The sequence below is a fragment of the Tetrao urogallus genome (genome assembly GCF_951394365.1).
Source record: "Tetrao urogallus genome assembly, chromosome: 2".
Taxonomy (NCBI): domain Eukaryota; kingdom Metazoa; phylum Chordata; class Aves; order Galliformes; family Phasianidae; genus Tetrao; species Tetrao urogallus.
Window position 1 is genome coordinate 47,174,398 of NC_136814.1, and position 17,450 is coordinate 47,191,847.

Consider the following 17,450-nt stretch of genomic DNA (forward strand, 5'->3'; position numbering starts at 1 on the left):
GTCTCCTACAGATTGCCCTAGCCACTAGACAGCAGCATTTCTAGGGCAAAGAAATTTTTTACGTGAAGGGAGATCAATCCATTTGATGTACTCAATTTACGGCTCAATTTTTCCTAATGGTAGAAAGTAGTGATTTAGGACAGGTAAGCTGAATTCTGGCTAAATCCTAAGAGCAACTGATGGGAAGACATCCACATTTGAGGTGTAGCAGTGCAGGGAGCTCATACAGCTGTAGTCCTGATCTGCCTTTAGTTGTAGATATTTAAGGAGCATCTGCTCTAATTTATCAGTCCTTTTTCCAGCCTGTGTTCAGGGTTGATAAAAGATGTTCTTTAGGTTCACTGTAGGATGACGGTGAAGCCTAACAAAGGCAGTTTTCTGTAGAAACATCATTTTCCAGATAGACTTACCAGGGAAAGAAAGAAACTGTTGAGATGGGCTCTGGTTTTCTAGCAGTGAGCAGCAGCTGTTTTGGTAGCAGTAGCAGCAGCTCATATAACAAATGTTTCATGATGAATGCAAACAAAAGCCAGCCCTGAAATTCCAGCTCCACTATGTACACATAAAATATAAAACCAGTTCAAAATAACATAACTACTCAACTTAAGGGATTTTTCCCCCCTCTAAATAAAATCCATATGAGCATTAGTGTTTGGTCTGCTTGGTTCTCCAGGGCTCACCCAGCAAACAGTTTTATCATATAGGCTGAGGGCAAAATGTGAGCATAAAAACAGACCAATAAGAAAATATCTTAAAAAGAAATGCACGTGCAAAGAGGTGTGTGATTTGGGGGGAAAATACCAAACATGCTTACTCAAATGAAATTACTGCTGATGCTTATGAGTCGTCTGAATTCACTTGCCTCCAAAGTTGGTCTTGGAGGAATTTCTTCATGAACCTCCATGCAATTTGATTTCTGAAGATGACTTGTGGTTTTAAAGGCATCTTCATGTCAGAAGAATGTTTTGCCCTCTAGCATGAATGTCTTTCCAGGCAGCTAGCGGGAGTATTTCTGGGGAATGCAAGTTGCTGCTGAGTGCATGCTCAGGGGAAATGAGGGTACGGAAGAGAAAGAGAAGAAGAATAATTGAAGACTCGGGAGAAATAAAAGATCTATCCAGGGGGCAGTGCTTTAAATAGCCATCTTCCTCCAATTGCTCCATTACAACAAGTAAACCCAAGCATTTATCTATCTTTCCCAGCTTTGCTGCTTGATGAATATCTGGAGCAGCATCTGTTGTCTGTCCATGTGCGTGCTCCTGCTCAGTTCTCAGGCCCTGAAATATTCCCTTTTCACAGTCAATTTGCTTTCCCTATGGCTTTCTGTGATTCCTCCATTCTAGCTTCCCTGTTACTATTGAATTAACTTAGCCCTGTGCATCTGCGATGAGAAGAAACTTCATGTCCTGCCAGGTCAGTGATAAAATAATATATCCTGATCCTATGCCTTCTGTGGTATGATTCCATCTAACATCTTTTGTGTAGTGAGAATGTTGAGTCAATAATTATAGTGGTCTGTCTATTCCAAAGCTTTTCTCCTAATTGAGTTTTGAAGGGTACACAAATCTGTTGTATTACTGTGCAGTGAATCATTGTACTATGAGTACATACATACCCTTAAATCATTGTGAGTATTACATCTTTGGTGCTACAGAACATGCAAATGCAGGGTTGGAACTAAGAATGCATACCTAACTTGTCTTTTCCACTCCTGCTTTTTGACTGGTTTGACTCATTTACAAACAGTCTGCTATGTTACTGAATGTCTTATTTTTCACAGAAGGAAAAGGAGGCAAAGAGAGGGATAACAAGCACTGCTAGCAAAAAAAGAACAGAGGGAGGTTATTTGTTTCTATCCATGAACAAATGATAGGCTATTGGGAACACAGTGCATTATGAGGAAAATGTCACTGAGATGAGATTGATTAAAAAAAAAAAAAGTAAAAGCCACAAAAGCAGTGGCCTTTTCTCAGTATGTTAGAAGCTAGAGTTCAGTTTTGACACAAGCAGTGGTAAAACTGCTTTTCAATCACTTATTTAATATTTGCCTTCTACTTTCTTTTTATTTCCTTCACTTTTATTGTGCTCTTCAATTTAGCATCCTACTTATTACTTTTTATTTCTGGTCTTTTTTCTCTCTTTCCTCCCAACTTCTCTATCCTCACAATTACAGATCAGATCACTTTTCGATACACAGTAAGTATCAGCTGATGTCAGAAGTTGCTTAGGTATCTTAGAAATAAGATTACTGCTTGAATGAAGTATTGGTCACTGACAATATGTCATTACTTCTGTGGTATTCATACAGCCATGCTTAGACAGTTAGACTCATTTGCAGTACTGGATGGCTGTTTCTCTATAAAACTCCTATTGGTTTTCCCTAAACTTTCAGGCATTCAGGTGAATTTTTCCAGACTGTTAGGTATTCCTGTCCTTCCTCCAAGAAGTACGATCACCTCCCAATGGCTTTTCTAACCCATCATAAAATTAATGCCTCTTTTTGTAGCTTTTGTGTTAAATTAATTAGTTATTTTCAGCTTCTTTTTTATCAATAAAGAGAAATGTTGACTTAATTTTAGGATGAAAGGCCTTGCTCTTTCACCACCTCTATAGAATATTAAGAGGGTATCTCAGCTGTAGGTAGACATCTGACTTTGGTCAGACAAAGCTCACTTTCAGGGCTTGCAAATAACCATGTAGACATTTCCTAGCTTTCCATTGATGTCACTGTCACAGAGCTGTGTGGATTCCCACAGCATGTGTTGCGTCTTGTGGAAGGATAGCGGGGACTCGGTAGGCAAGAGGTAAGAATATTTGTCACTTTACTGTGCAGTAGTGTAAGTTGAGTGCAGATGGATGCTGTCAAGGAGCTTGCATTTAGTAGTGGTTCTAGAAGCAAGAAAGAAGTATGTGTATAAAAACTAGTGTTCTTGCCTATCCAATAGATCCATACACCAGTGAGTGCTATTTTGGGCTTTTGGAGGATGGGGGAGGATTGTCTGGGTGGATTTTAGTTTTATTTCTGTTTCATTTTTTTTACAGCACTTTGGTAGTATTTTTTACTGGAGTGTTTCCAACAACAAAGTCTATGTCCTGATTCCCTCTGTGACAAACAAATGCAGTAGAAACCCAGGATTTCTTCACCAAAAGCCAACCTGGTTGATGAAGATCTATTCCAGTAAAATATTGAGAATTCCCTGCATGCAGACAAAAGCAGCTGCTAGAAGAGTGCCTGGAGAGAATGAAATGCAGAAAATGGCAAATCTAAGGAAGAAGTTTGGGCAGTAAAACTGTGAAGGGATTGTGAAGAGGGCGCAGCAGGCTGGGCCAACTGGAGCAGGAGACAGTGATCAAACAAACTGCTCAGATGTTTGGCAGCGAGGTAATTTGACCAGCTGCCTGCACCGTGTTTTTGTCATGGTGTTTTTTATTTGATAAAGCCACATGTCAAGTGTGTCTTTGGTTTTGCCCTGTTCACAACTCAGTTTTCACTGCTTGAGAAGACATCAGTTTGCTTTCCTGCACTGAATCCTAGTTCATAGGGACTATTGTTTGTCCAGTTTCACCATAAAAGTATCAGGCAGTAGTGATTTATGTCTTCCTTGGGGCAATTGTTTCAGAATTTCTGGATCTTTCAGGTGGATTTTGTTTGTTTTCTCTGAATTCTTACCTTAAGCATTCTCATTCTGAATTTAGCCCGGTCAGATGTAGTGGTAAGTTCTGAGTGCCAGTTAAATACCATTAAGGACAGAATGTAAGATGGAAATCCAGGATGCCAAAGAACACTTTGAAGAGGTCATAATCTTTCCTGTTTTGAGGTACTTAGTTTAGCCCACAATTCTGTGTTAAACCAATTGATTTTCTTTACAGATCCGGTGAGATGCTTAATGCTAGGGAACGTACAGTCTTTTTAAGTGCAGTGAAATGGATTTCTCTTGTTCAGATTATTTTGTTTATTTAAAAATGGCAGATTGATCTTTCCAGTCAGCATGGTAAAAAAGGGTGAAATGAGTGCTGTTTGTGTTCAAGCACTTGACAGAAAGACGTTATCCTGAATAGGATCGTGATGTACATGTATATACATCCTGTTATACTAAGAACAGCTTCTGTGGGACGGCAAACCCCTTTATAGTCAATCATTTCCAGCTCTTATATGCTGAAAATAACAGGTACAAATTGCAGCTTGTACAACTTTGCCTGTTTGTTGCAGCTATGCCAGCACAAATGGCTGAGAGCAGAAAGCCTCTGTCTTCTTAAACACTTGCAAACAGCTTACCAAAATGTCAGCCCTGCTCATCTAGAATTTTTAATAACAGAACAGCAATGAAACTGAAAAGCATATTTTTCTGTATATTGAATTTCAGTATTTGCTTGGCACTGCTTTCTGCTGCTTGTGGAACATGGCTTGTGGTCCCCTGGTAAGTTCCAGTGCTTTTTGCAGTTGTGGAATACGTTACTTAGCCTATTTTAAGGACAGACTTCAAGTTGGTGAAAAGTTCTGCTTTGAACTGATGAAAGTTATTTTCCTTGGTGCACGTTTCTGCAAGCTTCTTGTAGAAATCAGTGGCTTGAGTTCTTGCTAAATTCAACTGTTCAATTCACAGGCTGTTTTCTGTTATCCTTTCAAGCCGCGTCTTGGTGTACATCCTGCTTCTTCAACAGATTTTATTGTAACAGAAATGAAAATTTACAGCCTAGACACTTTGTATCTCATGCACAGAAAGAGAAGAACTCCAAGACCCACACATCTTTACAGAATGTGTGTGCACATGTGAGCAATTCTATGAAGAAAGGGCATTTGATACATTCATGCATTTTATTGGCAATTGGAAATGCCAGCCAAACGTTTTGGTTTCAAAGTAGTGGCAGAACTTACACAGATTGTCATTAAAATCAAAGGAAGAATCTAGTGCAGTTTTCGTAAGTCAGAGCAGTCAGACTGCATAATTGAGGACAAAAGAAGTACAACAAAAGTGTTTTGATAAACAGATGTTGGACACTTTAAAGCATTGAAACTCAGTTTAATTTTTCCCATGATACATAAATAGTCCTTTCACATCCTACAGCCTCGTGGTTTTTCATTTCCCGCTGTTACTCAGAGCAAATGAAAAAAAAAGTGTAGCTATGTTTATGAGGACTCCATATTTGCTCATTTAAGGGGTTTTCATTTCTTCAATAAATGCGCTTAACAAAATTAAATGCTCTAGGAATACGCCAGAAATTGTTGTCAACCACCGTGGCAAGCAGATGGAGGAAATGTTAACTGAACGTGATGTACCTGGGCTGCCGTGTTTGTTCAGAGGCTGGTGGCCGTAGCCACTGGCCATACCAGTGAGGAATATATTTTTAAGAGAGCTCAGAGTCACAATTTCATATCCCCAACACATATAGGAAAACTTGGCCTCCATTTAGATGCTGAACTAGGGAGTTTAAAAGTGTTCTGGGACCCACATACTCAATGGTTATACACACATTCATGTCCAACAGAGTGCTGTGCCTATGTCAAAGCATGGGCCTTATGGCCCTTTTGGCACGTGTAAGTGCACGTATGCAAGCCAGTGCGGTAGGTGCCCCCTCCGTATAAACTTAGTCCAAGTCTCCTGGAGACAAATTTTTGGGGTTTGGACAGGCCGTGACATGACTCTCATCATTTTTTTTCCATTGTTTTGGTTGCTATGGAAACCATGAATCTCAGATATCTTAAGTTTGTTTTCCATAGAACTTCATTAAAATGAAAAGAATATGGTGCATTCTACTCTGTTTGCAGATTTTAAAAAGGTGATCCTTTACAGTTTCAGGGTTTTCTTGGTCTGTTTGGCACCAGAGTGAAATCTAGGCATTTATTCTTCTATTAAGTTTAACAAATTGAGTAGAATTTCATCGATTCAGAATCTAGTAAAGAAGAGAATTTTTATTAGTTTTTAGGAAAAAAAATAAAAGATCTGTTTTTTCGAGGATTAGCTGTTGAAAATGGCCATTAAAGTGTTGTTTTATTTTTTAATTCTATCTTTATTTAATCTTTTTTATTTTTTTCTGTGTTACTTTACTAGATTAATTAGATTTATTTGTAGATAATACTCTTTCTTTTAGGATTAGCCATGAAGTTGAAGAAATCTCTTGTGTTGAGCTGCTTTTGTTTTTAAAGTAAAGGAAATATTCTCAGCCAACACTTTGGGACAGCAGTGGTTCAAATCTATGGTATAGGCACATTGGTTATCACTTACTTCTGACTCTTAACTCCTTCAAATTTCTAAAAATATTTATATAATGGGTGTTTGGTTTTTTTTAACTACAAATTTCTGCATTTTCATTAATTATTTGTAGCTCTGGTCCCATCCTCTTGAAAAGAATCTAATAGAACTAGAAAAGGTACAGAGCGGGAGCCAGAGATGGTCAGAGATGCAATGAATGACTTTCACAGGAACAGAAATTTCATAAAGTGGGACCTCTGATTTTGGAAAATAGACAATCAAAGGGAGGATATGCTATGTAGAAACAAAAAAATGAACTGTGCAGAGAGATTGCTGAATTTCTCAGGGAAATCATGATTTCTCAGGAAAAATCAATTTTGGAAGAATTTAAATAGGCACAGAAGGTTGAATTATTTTGGTTGTTTTCTTTTTAGCCAGCAGATAGTACCACCTTCAGAGATTGGTGACTTAACCACTTCCCTGGGCAGCCTGTTTCAGCTCCTGACCACTCCTTTGGAGAAGAAATTTTTTGTAATATTCAAGCTGAACTTCCCCTGTGGTGCAACTTGAAGCCATTCCCTCTAGTTCTGTCACTGGCTGTGTGGGAGAAGAGGCCAACCCCCACCTTGCCATAACCACAGGTAGTTATAGAGAGCTATAATGTCTCCCCTGAGCCTCCTCTTCTCCCAGTTCCCTCAGCCACTCCTCATAAGACCTGTGCTCCAGACCCCCCAGCAGCTTTGTTGCCCTTCTTTGGACATGCTTGCAGGGCCCCCGTGTATTTCTTGTAGTGAGGAACCCAAAACTGAACACAGTATTCGAGGTGTGGCCTCACCAGAGCTGAGTATATGGAGACCATTGATTCCATTCTCCTGCTGGCAACACTGTTTCTCATACAAATCAGGATGCCATTGGCCTTCTTAGCCACCTGGGCATGCTGCTGGTTCCTATTCAACCAAGCCTCAACCAACACCCCCAGCCCGTTTCTTCCACACAGTCTTCCAGCAACTCCACTCCAAGTCTGTAGCATTGCCCAGGATTGCTGCAGCCAAAGTGCGGGACCTGGCACTTTGTCTTACTAAACTTCATCCCACTGGCCTCAGCCCAGCGATCCATCCTGTCCTGATCCTTCTGTAGGACATTTCCTATCCCCAGCAGATTGACATTTCCTCCCAACTTGGTATCATCTGCAAACTTACTGAGAGTGCACTCAGTTCCCTCATCCAAATAGTCAGTGAAGATGTTAAACAGGAGGGGCCCCAATACCAGCCCCTGGGGAAAAGCGTTGGTTTCCAGTCACTAGCTGATTTCAATTCCATTCACCACCACTCTCTGGGCCCAGCCCTCCAGTTGGTTCTTTCCCCAGCAAGGAGTGTATCTGTCCAAGCCACAGGCTGCCAGCTTCTCCAGGAGAACACTGTGGGAGACAGTGTCAAAGACTTGGCTGAAATCTAGGTAGGCTACATCAACAGTCTCTCCCTTGTATATCAGGCGGGTCACTCGATCATAGAAGGAGATCAGGTTGGTCAAGCAGGACCTGCCTTTCATGAACCCCTGCTAGCTGGGCGTGATGCCCCTTGGTTTTCCCCCCACACATGCCTCGTCATCTCACTCAAGACGATTTGCAAAATCCAGAAGGAACTCGGGTCAGTGTGAATTCCTCAGATAGCTAAATGCTTGATTTGTTCATCTCTGAGACTCTTTGGTAGGTGCATGGAAATTTCTGCTGTCTTTTTATGAGGATGTTCGCCCTTCACACAAGTGTGGGCAAGCACAGAGGGAGAGTGGTTTGCTTTAGGGCTTCCTGAAAAGAAGAGAGATGCATTGTTTCTGGTTTGTAATAACCCCAAGGGACACAAAGACCTTGGCAACCTCATAGCTTTAGCCCTGCTGAAACATTTCACTTTGCCTTCTAGTCTGAGAGGTAGGGAGTCAAGACATTCCCTCCTTGGGAAAGGCATAGAGTGAATTGCATTAGCCACACTAGGAGATTACTCTTCTCCCTCAGGACCTTCAGTTAATATAATTCCCTTTATTTTCAGTTTTTTCTCTTGCTGAAACCAGTCTGCCTGTGTTAAACAACGGACCCTTTTCCTTGGTTTTGGCCAGAGGAGGAAGCTTTTGTCCCGATACCCTGGCAGCTGGCCAAGGCAGGCGGGCTGTGGGCCAGGAGGGGGGTGAACTTGAAAGGAACAGTGTGTTGTTTCTGCTCTTGTAGCATTCTTCTTTTTTCGCTAGTGCTTCAGCCCCTGGCTGCCTGCAGTTGCTCATTATACACAAAAGAACCTAAGGGGAAAAGAGAGAATTTTCTCTTGACCTTCTTTAGCTTTTAATAATAAGATGTAAAGCAGTTTTCAGGGCTTTGAGTTTTCTGTGTAAAGACATAGAAGAAAATCTTAGAGCCAGTAACTTTCTCACATGGGACAAGAGAACTGATACCTTCTTTTTTTCTGCTTTTTAATAGCCATTTTCATTATGGTCACATATCTCTTCCTGCCCTATTATACTGCAGAAGTACGGGCCTTACCTTGGTAATGCTTGAAGCACATTACTTTTGTTCTGATTAATATGTGTACTTTTGTTCTATTTTCATTTCAGTAATTATTCTAATGCAAATCAATAAACAGTAATATTTATGAACAAGGCGGATGGGAAGGGGAAGCGCTTAAAATTAATTTTTAAGATCATGTGCTCAAACTTCTATTTTCACCTGGTGTTTCACATTCCTTCGGGGCTTTATATTGCAGGGTGGTGACTACTGGGCTTTGAAGAGCCAATGACTGGAATTGATAGCAAATGAGGTGTTAAAACACCTTCCTAAAATGACATAAACTTAGGTGTCTCAGAGAGCCCAACAAAAAGGTTTTCACAAGTGATGTGGAAGCTGAGACATACAAGACTGTAATGTACAGCTCTGAATGACTGAAACGAACCATTGGATCATTTAGCTTGGCTTCTTCTTTGCTACCAGCCACAAAATTTCTTCTACTACTGCACAGTAACTTGAGTGGGTTAAGTCAGTCGGTTCTGACATAAAATATCAAATGATAGCAAATCAACTGATTTCTTTTTTCATTTTGTTCTAGTGAGTAATCACCTTTTCCATTAAAACTCTGGCTTCAGCTTGCAACTCTTCAGTATCTGTAGTTTTCTTACCATTAAAGTATGTGGGTGCTGTAAACAAGTCACTTCTCAATATACTATTTGGTGAAGAGCTGAACAGAGCTGACCAAATATATCTTCTTTCTCTAAAGTGTTCCTTCCAACCCTGATATTCATTCTGAGGCTCTTCTCATATCCTGTCTGATTTAGGATGTGGTTACAAAGCTGAATGCTATAAGCCAGGGTAGCACTCATCAATACTATATATGGAAATAAAGACACCTCCACGTCACTCGATCCCATGTAGACATTGTAAACTTGCACTGCATGCCTCTTCTACAGCTTCTCTTTTGCAAACACAAATCACAGGTAGCACTCTGCAGTGACTCAAAGCACAAAGATGAGAGATGCCTGCTCGAGGTTCTTAAATCCCAGGCTATATTCCTGTTTGCAGATTTTCTGCACAGCTTATCTATGGTGTAGCTTTTCCTGTTCAAGAGCACAGCTCAAGTTTGTCACTACAACATTCTCTTCCTTCTGAAAAAGAAAAAAAGAAAAAACAGAAATAATGGTAGTATCTGCCTAACTTATCTCTGTTCACAAGCGATCTGTATGAATCTATTTTTAAATTGTGGTTTTGTCAGATGGTCAGGTTGACTGGATCCATTCAGTAATACTTGTACAGCTATAAAAGATACATTAGAAATTTCATATAAACTGCAAACCTAGCAATTCTCTCAGCAACTTGAACTAGAGAATCCTGGCATTTCCTCTGCAGATGACTTTGGTTTTGGCACCTCCAACTCTGTCTCGTTCAGCTCACAAGTTGCTAAACAGCAGTAAAAGTACCTGACCACATTCTCATACCATTGGGGTTAATTTTCAGCTTTTTTTTCTTTTCTATGTTAGCTTATCTTAACTGGGAATGCAACGCATAAATTGCAGCAAATAAAAGGAGTCTCTTAGAAGATTCTATGGAGATTTGTTATCTGATCGTGTGTGAGATACAGCACGTTTCCTGGCTTGAGCAGCACCAGAGGCAGTGCTTGCTATATTGGCAAGTTAGCTGAGGTGTCCCATGCAGCTGGAAATCTACACTGTTGCATCCACAGCTTTGAACTAGTGGAGACAAAAGCATGATGCTGTGAAAAGTTTCCAAGAGGAAAGTTGGAAACTGCTTGATAAATACTTCCTGGCTGGAGAAGAGACCTCAGAGAGTGGTAGCTGTTTAAAAAGTATGGAGATAGATATATATTTGTGTTTCTGAATTTGCTGTAAGGCAAGTGTTTCATAATGGTGAAATAATGCCTTTAAAAGCTTAAGTAGTATTTCAGAGCACTGTTGGATATGTATCACTGTTACACTGTCCAGTTCACAGTGCGCTGTTTATCTCTGCAGCGTGTTCTCAATACATGTTACCTGCATACTACAGGAAGACATTTCTGTTGTTATTTTCAGCCTTACTGATCCAAAGTATTTTTCATATTTATTGCTAACATTTTCCTTTCCGCTTTCCTTCCCCTTTCCTTGTTGTCATTTGCTGCCACACCTCCTTGCCATTTACATCCATCAGCATTTGTAGTTGATTATGTGCCTTTCAGAATGCCTCTGTGAGCTATTCCTGGGTAATCTCTTCCTTTGCTTCCCTCCATTTTCTCTGCTAGGTTATCATTCTGTGATATTCCCTATGGTTTGTCTATGTTAATGTTAATAATGAAATTATATTAGGTAAAGAGTGATGTTATTTTTCCCTCTGGTTTCCTTATTCAGTGAAGTGGTAACAAAGTAGAAAGCAAATTGCTGTAACTGTCTCATCTAGTTCAGACTCTGTCATTGACAGCCATGATTTTGCAGTGTCTACACTAACTACAGTCTGGTGTATTTGCTCCCAAGGTCCCTGTTTAATAAACAGGACATCAGTTTTGCCTAGAACTGTAAGTCTCTGAAGTTCTGGGTGTTCTTGCTACCAGATATCTCTCTTTTCAGAGGCACCTATCCTTATCTGACAATTAAGAGATGCGCATGAGATTTCCTTCCAATTCTCTGGAGTTAAGAGTTGTCTTCCGTCATGATGGAAACACAGTAATTTAAGATATAAATGCTGAAACAAAGCAAGCACTACTTATGAGCCTAGCATAACTGTCCTCAATACACACACAAACATTTAATATTTAGATAAATGTTAAATCTTATACCTTATTTAGTTAATGTGAATAACCGAGAAGAAGTTTAGCTTCTATTTCTATGCACCCCAGTGCATAAAAGCAATAAGAAGGTTAATAAATGGCAGCCAGAATATTTCAGACAGAGCTAATGGATGCTGTGGGTCAAGCATCACTTACTTTTTCATGGGCTTTGTTTTTCAATGCATGTCATCTCAGCTAGTGATTACAAGAAGCCCTGGTGGCTGAGCAGAGCAACCAGGCATGGTGTGCAGCCTGGCTGCTCTGCCCATCCCTGGTCCTGTTGGAAGGTCAGCCTGCAAGTGAGAAAGAAGCATTTCCTGCGTTCTCCCAGATGTCCTTTCCCTGATGTACTTCAGGAGTCCAGCTGAAAAGTTTGAGAAACCAGTGAACTGGGCCTGAATTTTTTTTGCTGAGCTGCAGTTAAATGATTTGAGGGGATATCATTTCTAGCACAGACATCAGAGTCCCATTTTAGCACCTCATTGATCCCTTGAGTGGCGTGTCAAGCAGAGGCCCTGAGTGGTCTGTACCTCACATCTAACTGCAGCGACGCACCTTCATTTCCATTGACATCCATGGAGTAGTATGCACTGCAGCTCAACAGAGTGCAACTGAGATGTGGGGCCTCCCTGCCTGCCTGTCTGCAGGAAATGAGCTTACTCTATCTTTGACAGCCATCATGTTCACACGGCCCTCAAGCAGCAGGGCTTGGGGCAGGGCTTTCCGTCCCTGACTTTGGGTGGGCGAGCACTACTGCACTCACCCACAGCTCAGAGCACTTCTGTATCATGGTATGGGAGGAGGCATAGCTCAGAGACTCTCTTTTGAGGCAATCTTTAGGATCGTTTTGTCTAAATAAGGCAATCTAAGGTTTTTCAAGCCACAAAATGTTAAAAAAAAAAAAATCTTTCTTTTCCTATGGCTTGGATTACTGCAGTGAATAACACAGGTTTGTAAATTCAAAGAGAAAAAAAAGTGAGAGTTGAGAAAGTAGCAGTAAATGTTCATCACCTGGTAACCCAGAAGAATTTAATTTTCTTCATCCATATCTGCATATCAGTTTAGTCTCCACTGTGCTAATTCAAGGCTTGAGCAGGCTGTGCTGGGAGGTTCAGTTACTGTGTGGTGAATTCTTTTTAGTAATTCAAAGGAATGCCAAAAAAACCACATTACAGTTTAAAAAAAAAAATAACCCTAAAAAGTAAATGGTGTTGTTTGCTGCCCTCCATCTGGTTAGTAAAGGTCATAAAGTGGGGTCCTTTGCTGGGACAGCTCAGTTTATGTAACATATGCAGATTGTTATTTTGGCTTTAAGCCAAATCTGCATAATGTTTCCATCTTGCTTACACGATGAGGAGAGGTGTTAAGGCAATTTCAAGGGGCAGTTCTGTGATTTCATTCATATTTGTACTGAAGAAATTTTCAAGAGTATTTAAGATTAGAAAGCAATCTAAAAGTGTTAAAAAAACAAAAAAAAAAAACAAAAAAAAAACAAAAAACAATAAAGTTGGCTTGTTTGATCAAAATGCTGAGCCTGAGGCCAGGCACAGTCCCTTCTGACAAGCAGTGTTTTGCAGCACTGCAGTTGCTGATAGTTACAGTGAGAGGCAAACCGAAAGAAGCAGAAAAACGTACGTTGCTCCTGCAGCCTTTCAGAGTGTGTGCGATTCTGTCTGTCTGTGTGTATAGATATACACACATGCATACATGCATGTAGTTGCATATATCTGGGAACCCTCTATTTCATGCCTACTGCATTTGCAAAGCCCAGACAGATTCAGCCCATGAGTGCACCAAGCTGCTTGCTTGTTCTGCCCTGGCAGTGCCAGCCCCAAGGGTGGCACGGAGCACCTGGCCACTGCCTGGCACAGCACCAGAAAGCCACCGCATGGTTAGTCCTGCCCTTGCCAGTCACCCTCCAAGAAAACAGCCCAGCGCCTTTCACCTTGTCATCGTTGGCAGCACTCCTGAGCCAAACACAAGTGCCTCTCTCTGCTGGAGGGAGCAGCCACCAAAGGGAGCTGGGGCCTTCAGAAGTGGCTTTTCCCAGTTAGAGTCCTGGAGGGACCGTATAAATAAAGAGCTTTTTCCAGTGATGTAAAAGAAGTTTTCTGTAACAGAAATAACCTATGTAAAATAAAAATGCAGTTGGCAAGCGTGTGAAGGCTTAGACTTAATAAATGAAATATTTAGTAGTGTATATTTGCTGCTGAGTTTATAAAGAAAACCAGACTGCAAAGCTGGTGAAAGCTGCCAACCAAGCACCAGAATGAGGAATTTCTTGAAGTGCTAAGTCATCATAAGATGGCTTTGGCCTTCTAACCCAAGGACAAACTGAGTACAGCAATCCTTCCTTGAGCATATTTGGTCTAATTTGGTCTAATGGCCTAATGCCCATCAACAACAACTTGAACAATTAAGAATTTTAGAAGATGAGACTTTTTTTAGTCCTTTCCAATCTATGGGTATAGGTAGTGTAGAAGAGAATAAGGTCTTGAGGGAACCCAAGTGTTTTCACAAAAAAACCCCAAACATTTCACCCCATCCAGTAGCTGCAAGTAAGGCTTTATATGTTAATGTCAGTCTAAATGCAAATATTTCATGACTTTTCTTTTTTACTTCTTTTTTTATCTAGACAGCATATTAAAGATCACCTCATAAGTCATTCCTAATTTAATTTTTGTAAATTTTAATGATTTTACTCTTTTCTATCTAAAATTGTATAAATTGATAATCTGTGAACAGTCTGTAAGTATACAGCATATCTCAACGTTACTAATGTAGTTAAAGAACAAAGAATTATAGATAGTAGGTTATCTAATTATTTAGGTATATGAGTAGAGACAGAGATCTCAGTGTTAAAAATTAAAGAGTTTTGGTGTAAAAGCACCATTTAATTACAGAACAGCATGTATTAATTGTTACAAACTAATGAAAACCATTCTTCCTTTAGAGAATAAATTAAAAGTACAAATGCAAAATAAAATTAATGTTTTAAATCATTTTTTGTGACTCACAACAGCATTAAGTTTGGTAAGTTAGTCAACTATTCTCTTTTTGTATCATATCCTTCCAGTGTTATAAATTTCCCTGCTGTAATTGGTAAGTGAAAATGAGAGGAAAAAATACCTCTCTCAGACGCAACATTTTTCTTCTGCACCAGATGTGTGCACATAATAAAACCAAATGAAAAGCAGAATGTCCAGCCCAGCAGCACTTGCTGCCTTCTGTAGTATTATTAAATGAACAGCTTTCTGTTGCTTTTCTTTAGTTTTTCTCTACTCAAGTAGGAAAATGTGTGCCCATTGTCTGAAAAACAGAATGTGTTTATAGGTGTAGACACCCTAAGCTATATGAGCATTAATCTTATAAAATGAAGAGGAAGAATTTCATGTTCACAAAACTGTTCTCTACCTTTTCATTGTACTTTTCCTGTGTAACCTGTTCTTCCTGTCTGGAGATCATTGGTGCCGTGTTCACTAGGTGGATGTCTTGTATTGCCTGTTGAGGTAAATAGGTCTGCCTTTTTAAAGGCAAGCATTGCTCAACAACAACTAAAACCTCGGTTTGTTAGCAGCACTTTTTTATCACAAATCCAAAAACATAGCACTGTATCAGTTCCTCTTAATAAAATAAACTCTATCCCAGCCAAAACCAATACATACTGGACCTGGTGCACATGGGAGCCTGAGGTTGGGCATGGTAAGCTGAATCTGACTTACAGGTGTGTTTTGTTGACACTTCTGTTTTTGCTGAAATGGTGGCAGCTACCAATGTATTTTCTTTCCTCTTTTCCATACCACTTGACATAGCAGAGTCTAGTCCAAAGAATGAAATGTTCTTTGTAGTCTGCTTTCCTGTTTTTTATTTACAAGGCTTAGTAGTCAAATCCTCTTGAGTTCCTCCAATGTTCAAAACTGCTTTTTCAATAAGAAGTATGTTTCAATTTCCATATCCCTTCACCAGTTAAGATCCTCAGTGACTAGAAAGGTGAGGGAGAGACTCCAAGACAGCCTGGGAGGAGATCAGGGAGTCCTGGTTAGCAGCAAGGTGAACATGAACTATCAGTGTCCTGGCACCCAGCGGGCCAACTGTATCCTGGGGTGCAGCAGGGCTAGCACTGCCACTGAGTGAGGAAAGCAGTTATCCCATCTGCTCTGTGCTGAGGAGCCTTACCTTGAGCACTGAGTGAGGGTTTGGGTGTCACAGTTTAAGAAGGGATAAAACTATTAGAGAGTGTCCAAAGAAAGCCTTCAAAGATGGTGAAGGGTCTGGAGACCAGCACGTGTAAGGAGCAGCTGAAGTCCTTTGGTTTGTCTGGCCCAGAGCAGAGGAGCTGAGGCTTTATGGCAGTCTGCAGCTGTTTGTGAGGGGAGCGAAGGGGCAGCACTGAGCTGCTCTCTGTAACAGCAACAGGACCCGAGGGAACAGCATGGAGCTGTGTCAGGGGAGGGGCAGCTGGGGGTTAGGGAGGGCTTCTGCACCAGAGGGTGGAGGACATGGAATGGGCTGCTGAGGGCAGTGGGCGTGGTCCCAAATGCTGGAGTTGAAGGAGCATTTGAACACTGATCTCAGACATGGTTTGATTTTGGGTGGTCCTATGTGGAGCCCATGATCCTTGCAGGTCCCTTCCAATGCAGGATATTCAGTGATTCTCTGATGATTCTGTCTGCAATTCCAAATGCTATGTGTGAACTAGCCATATTTAAACATCTAAGCCTAACTTCAAATCAATAAAAATATTTACATTACGAAGGAGGCGGATTGAGGTCATTTGTACTAATAATGCAGTATGGCCATGCCTTAATGTTAATGAAAGAAAAAAGTTTACATGTGGTCTCATTAATCAGTACCTGCCATGTTGTTTGTTTTCTTTACAGAACATAGGAAACTTGGCAATCTGACTGTGACAGTGAAAAAGACCGTCCCCTCTCCAGAAGCAATACAGATCCTCTACCAACGTATGAGATACGAATATGAGTTTTATTACTATGTCAAAGAACAGTTCCACCTCCTAAAGCGCAAGTTTGGACTGAAGTCTCATACCAGGAAACCACGTCCCAGACCTGAGTTCTTCATTCCTTCTCCCCTGGAAACAGAGGAACCGATAGACGATGAGGAAGAAGATGACGAAAAGTGGCTAGAGGATATCTATAAAAGGTGATGGATGGAAGAGCTATCCTTTCTCTTCTGGTGATCCCTCAAGCTTTCTTAAGATTTTTTTAATTATTATTAAAAGTAATTCTTTAAGAAACTGAGTTAATGAGCAGCAGCATTTAAAACAGAACGAAACACAACGTTCCCATGTTTTGGGGCAATGGGGAGATTCCTGGTTTTGTGGGTTTGAAGTTATTATACTGTGTTGGCTCTATAGATTTCTTGCTATAGGGTATTTCAAGAGAGAATTATCTGTTGTCTATCACAAAATAACTTTTGGAGTACACCGCAGTCCTCTGGGCATCTGCAAAACATGAAATACATCACGCAGTATTGCAAAGTGGATTTTACAGATTCTCATCTCTCTCTGTCTCCAGAAGCAAGTCATCATTGCATAATACAGTGGCATTATCTACCGGAAATGAGAAGGCAGTGAGCCATTTGGGAAGAGTGCCTCTCTGCCCCGAGAGCACTGGTATTCATTCCACTGATGCAGTCAGAGCCTTTGCCACGTGTTCACATCTGAAGATAACAGGCTCAAAATTGGGTTAGATAATGGCTTCTGAATTTCTCAGTGTGGGAGGAGTGAGTCTACTATTCTGGCAAATTAATGTGAGTTGACATGAGGCGAGTTACAGAAACTAGATATTTTTGGTAAGCCCTTCTAATTCATACAGTAAAAAAGTCAGTAAACAGCAAGAATGGATGAGGAATTTGAAGAGTTGGGACAGGTGATGTAAACTGGAGTTTTATTTCTTGCAGCGAAGTACAATTCTATTAGATTCTGAAGGAAAAGATACAGTACATGGTTTTT

The 17,450-nt window shown here is 40.5% G+C and overlaps 1 protein-coding gene across 1 annotated transcript in view; it reads left to right on the forward strand.

The window, feature by feature from the left end:
• Positions 1–16,643, forward strand: part of UST (uronyl 2-sulfotransferase) — a gene marked incomplete at both ends in the record, with an annotated part of 149,064 nt that extends 132,421 nt beyond the window's left edge. The window contains one exon of the mRNA XM_079532422.1: positions 16,360–16,643. Coding sequence (XP_079388548.1) covers positions 16,360–16,643 — 284 coding nt within the window. The remainder of the gene's footprint in view (positions 1–16,359) is intronic.
• Positions 16,644–17,450: the final 807 nt, after the last annotated feature.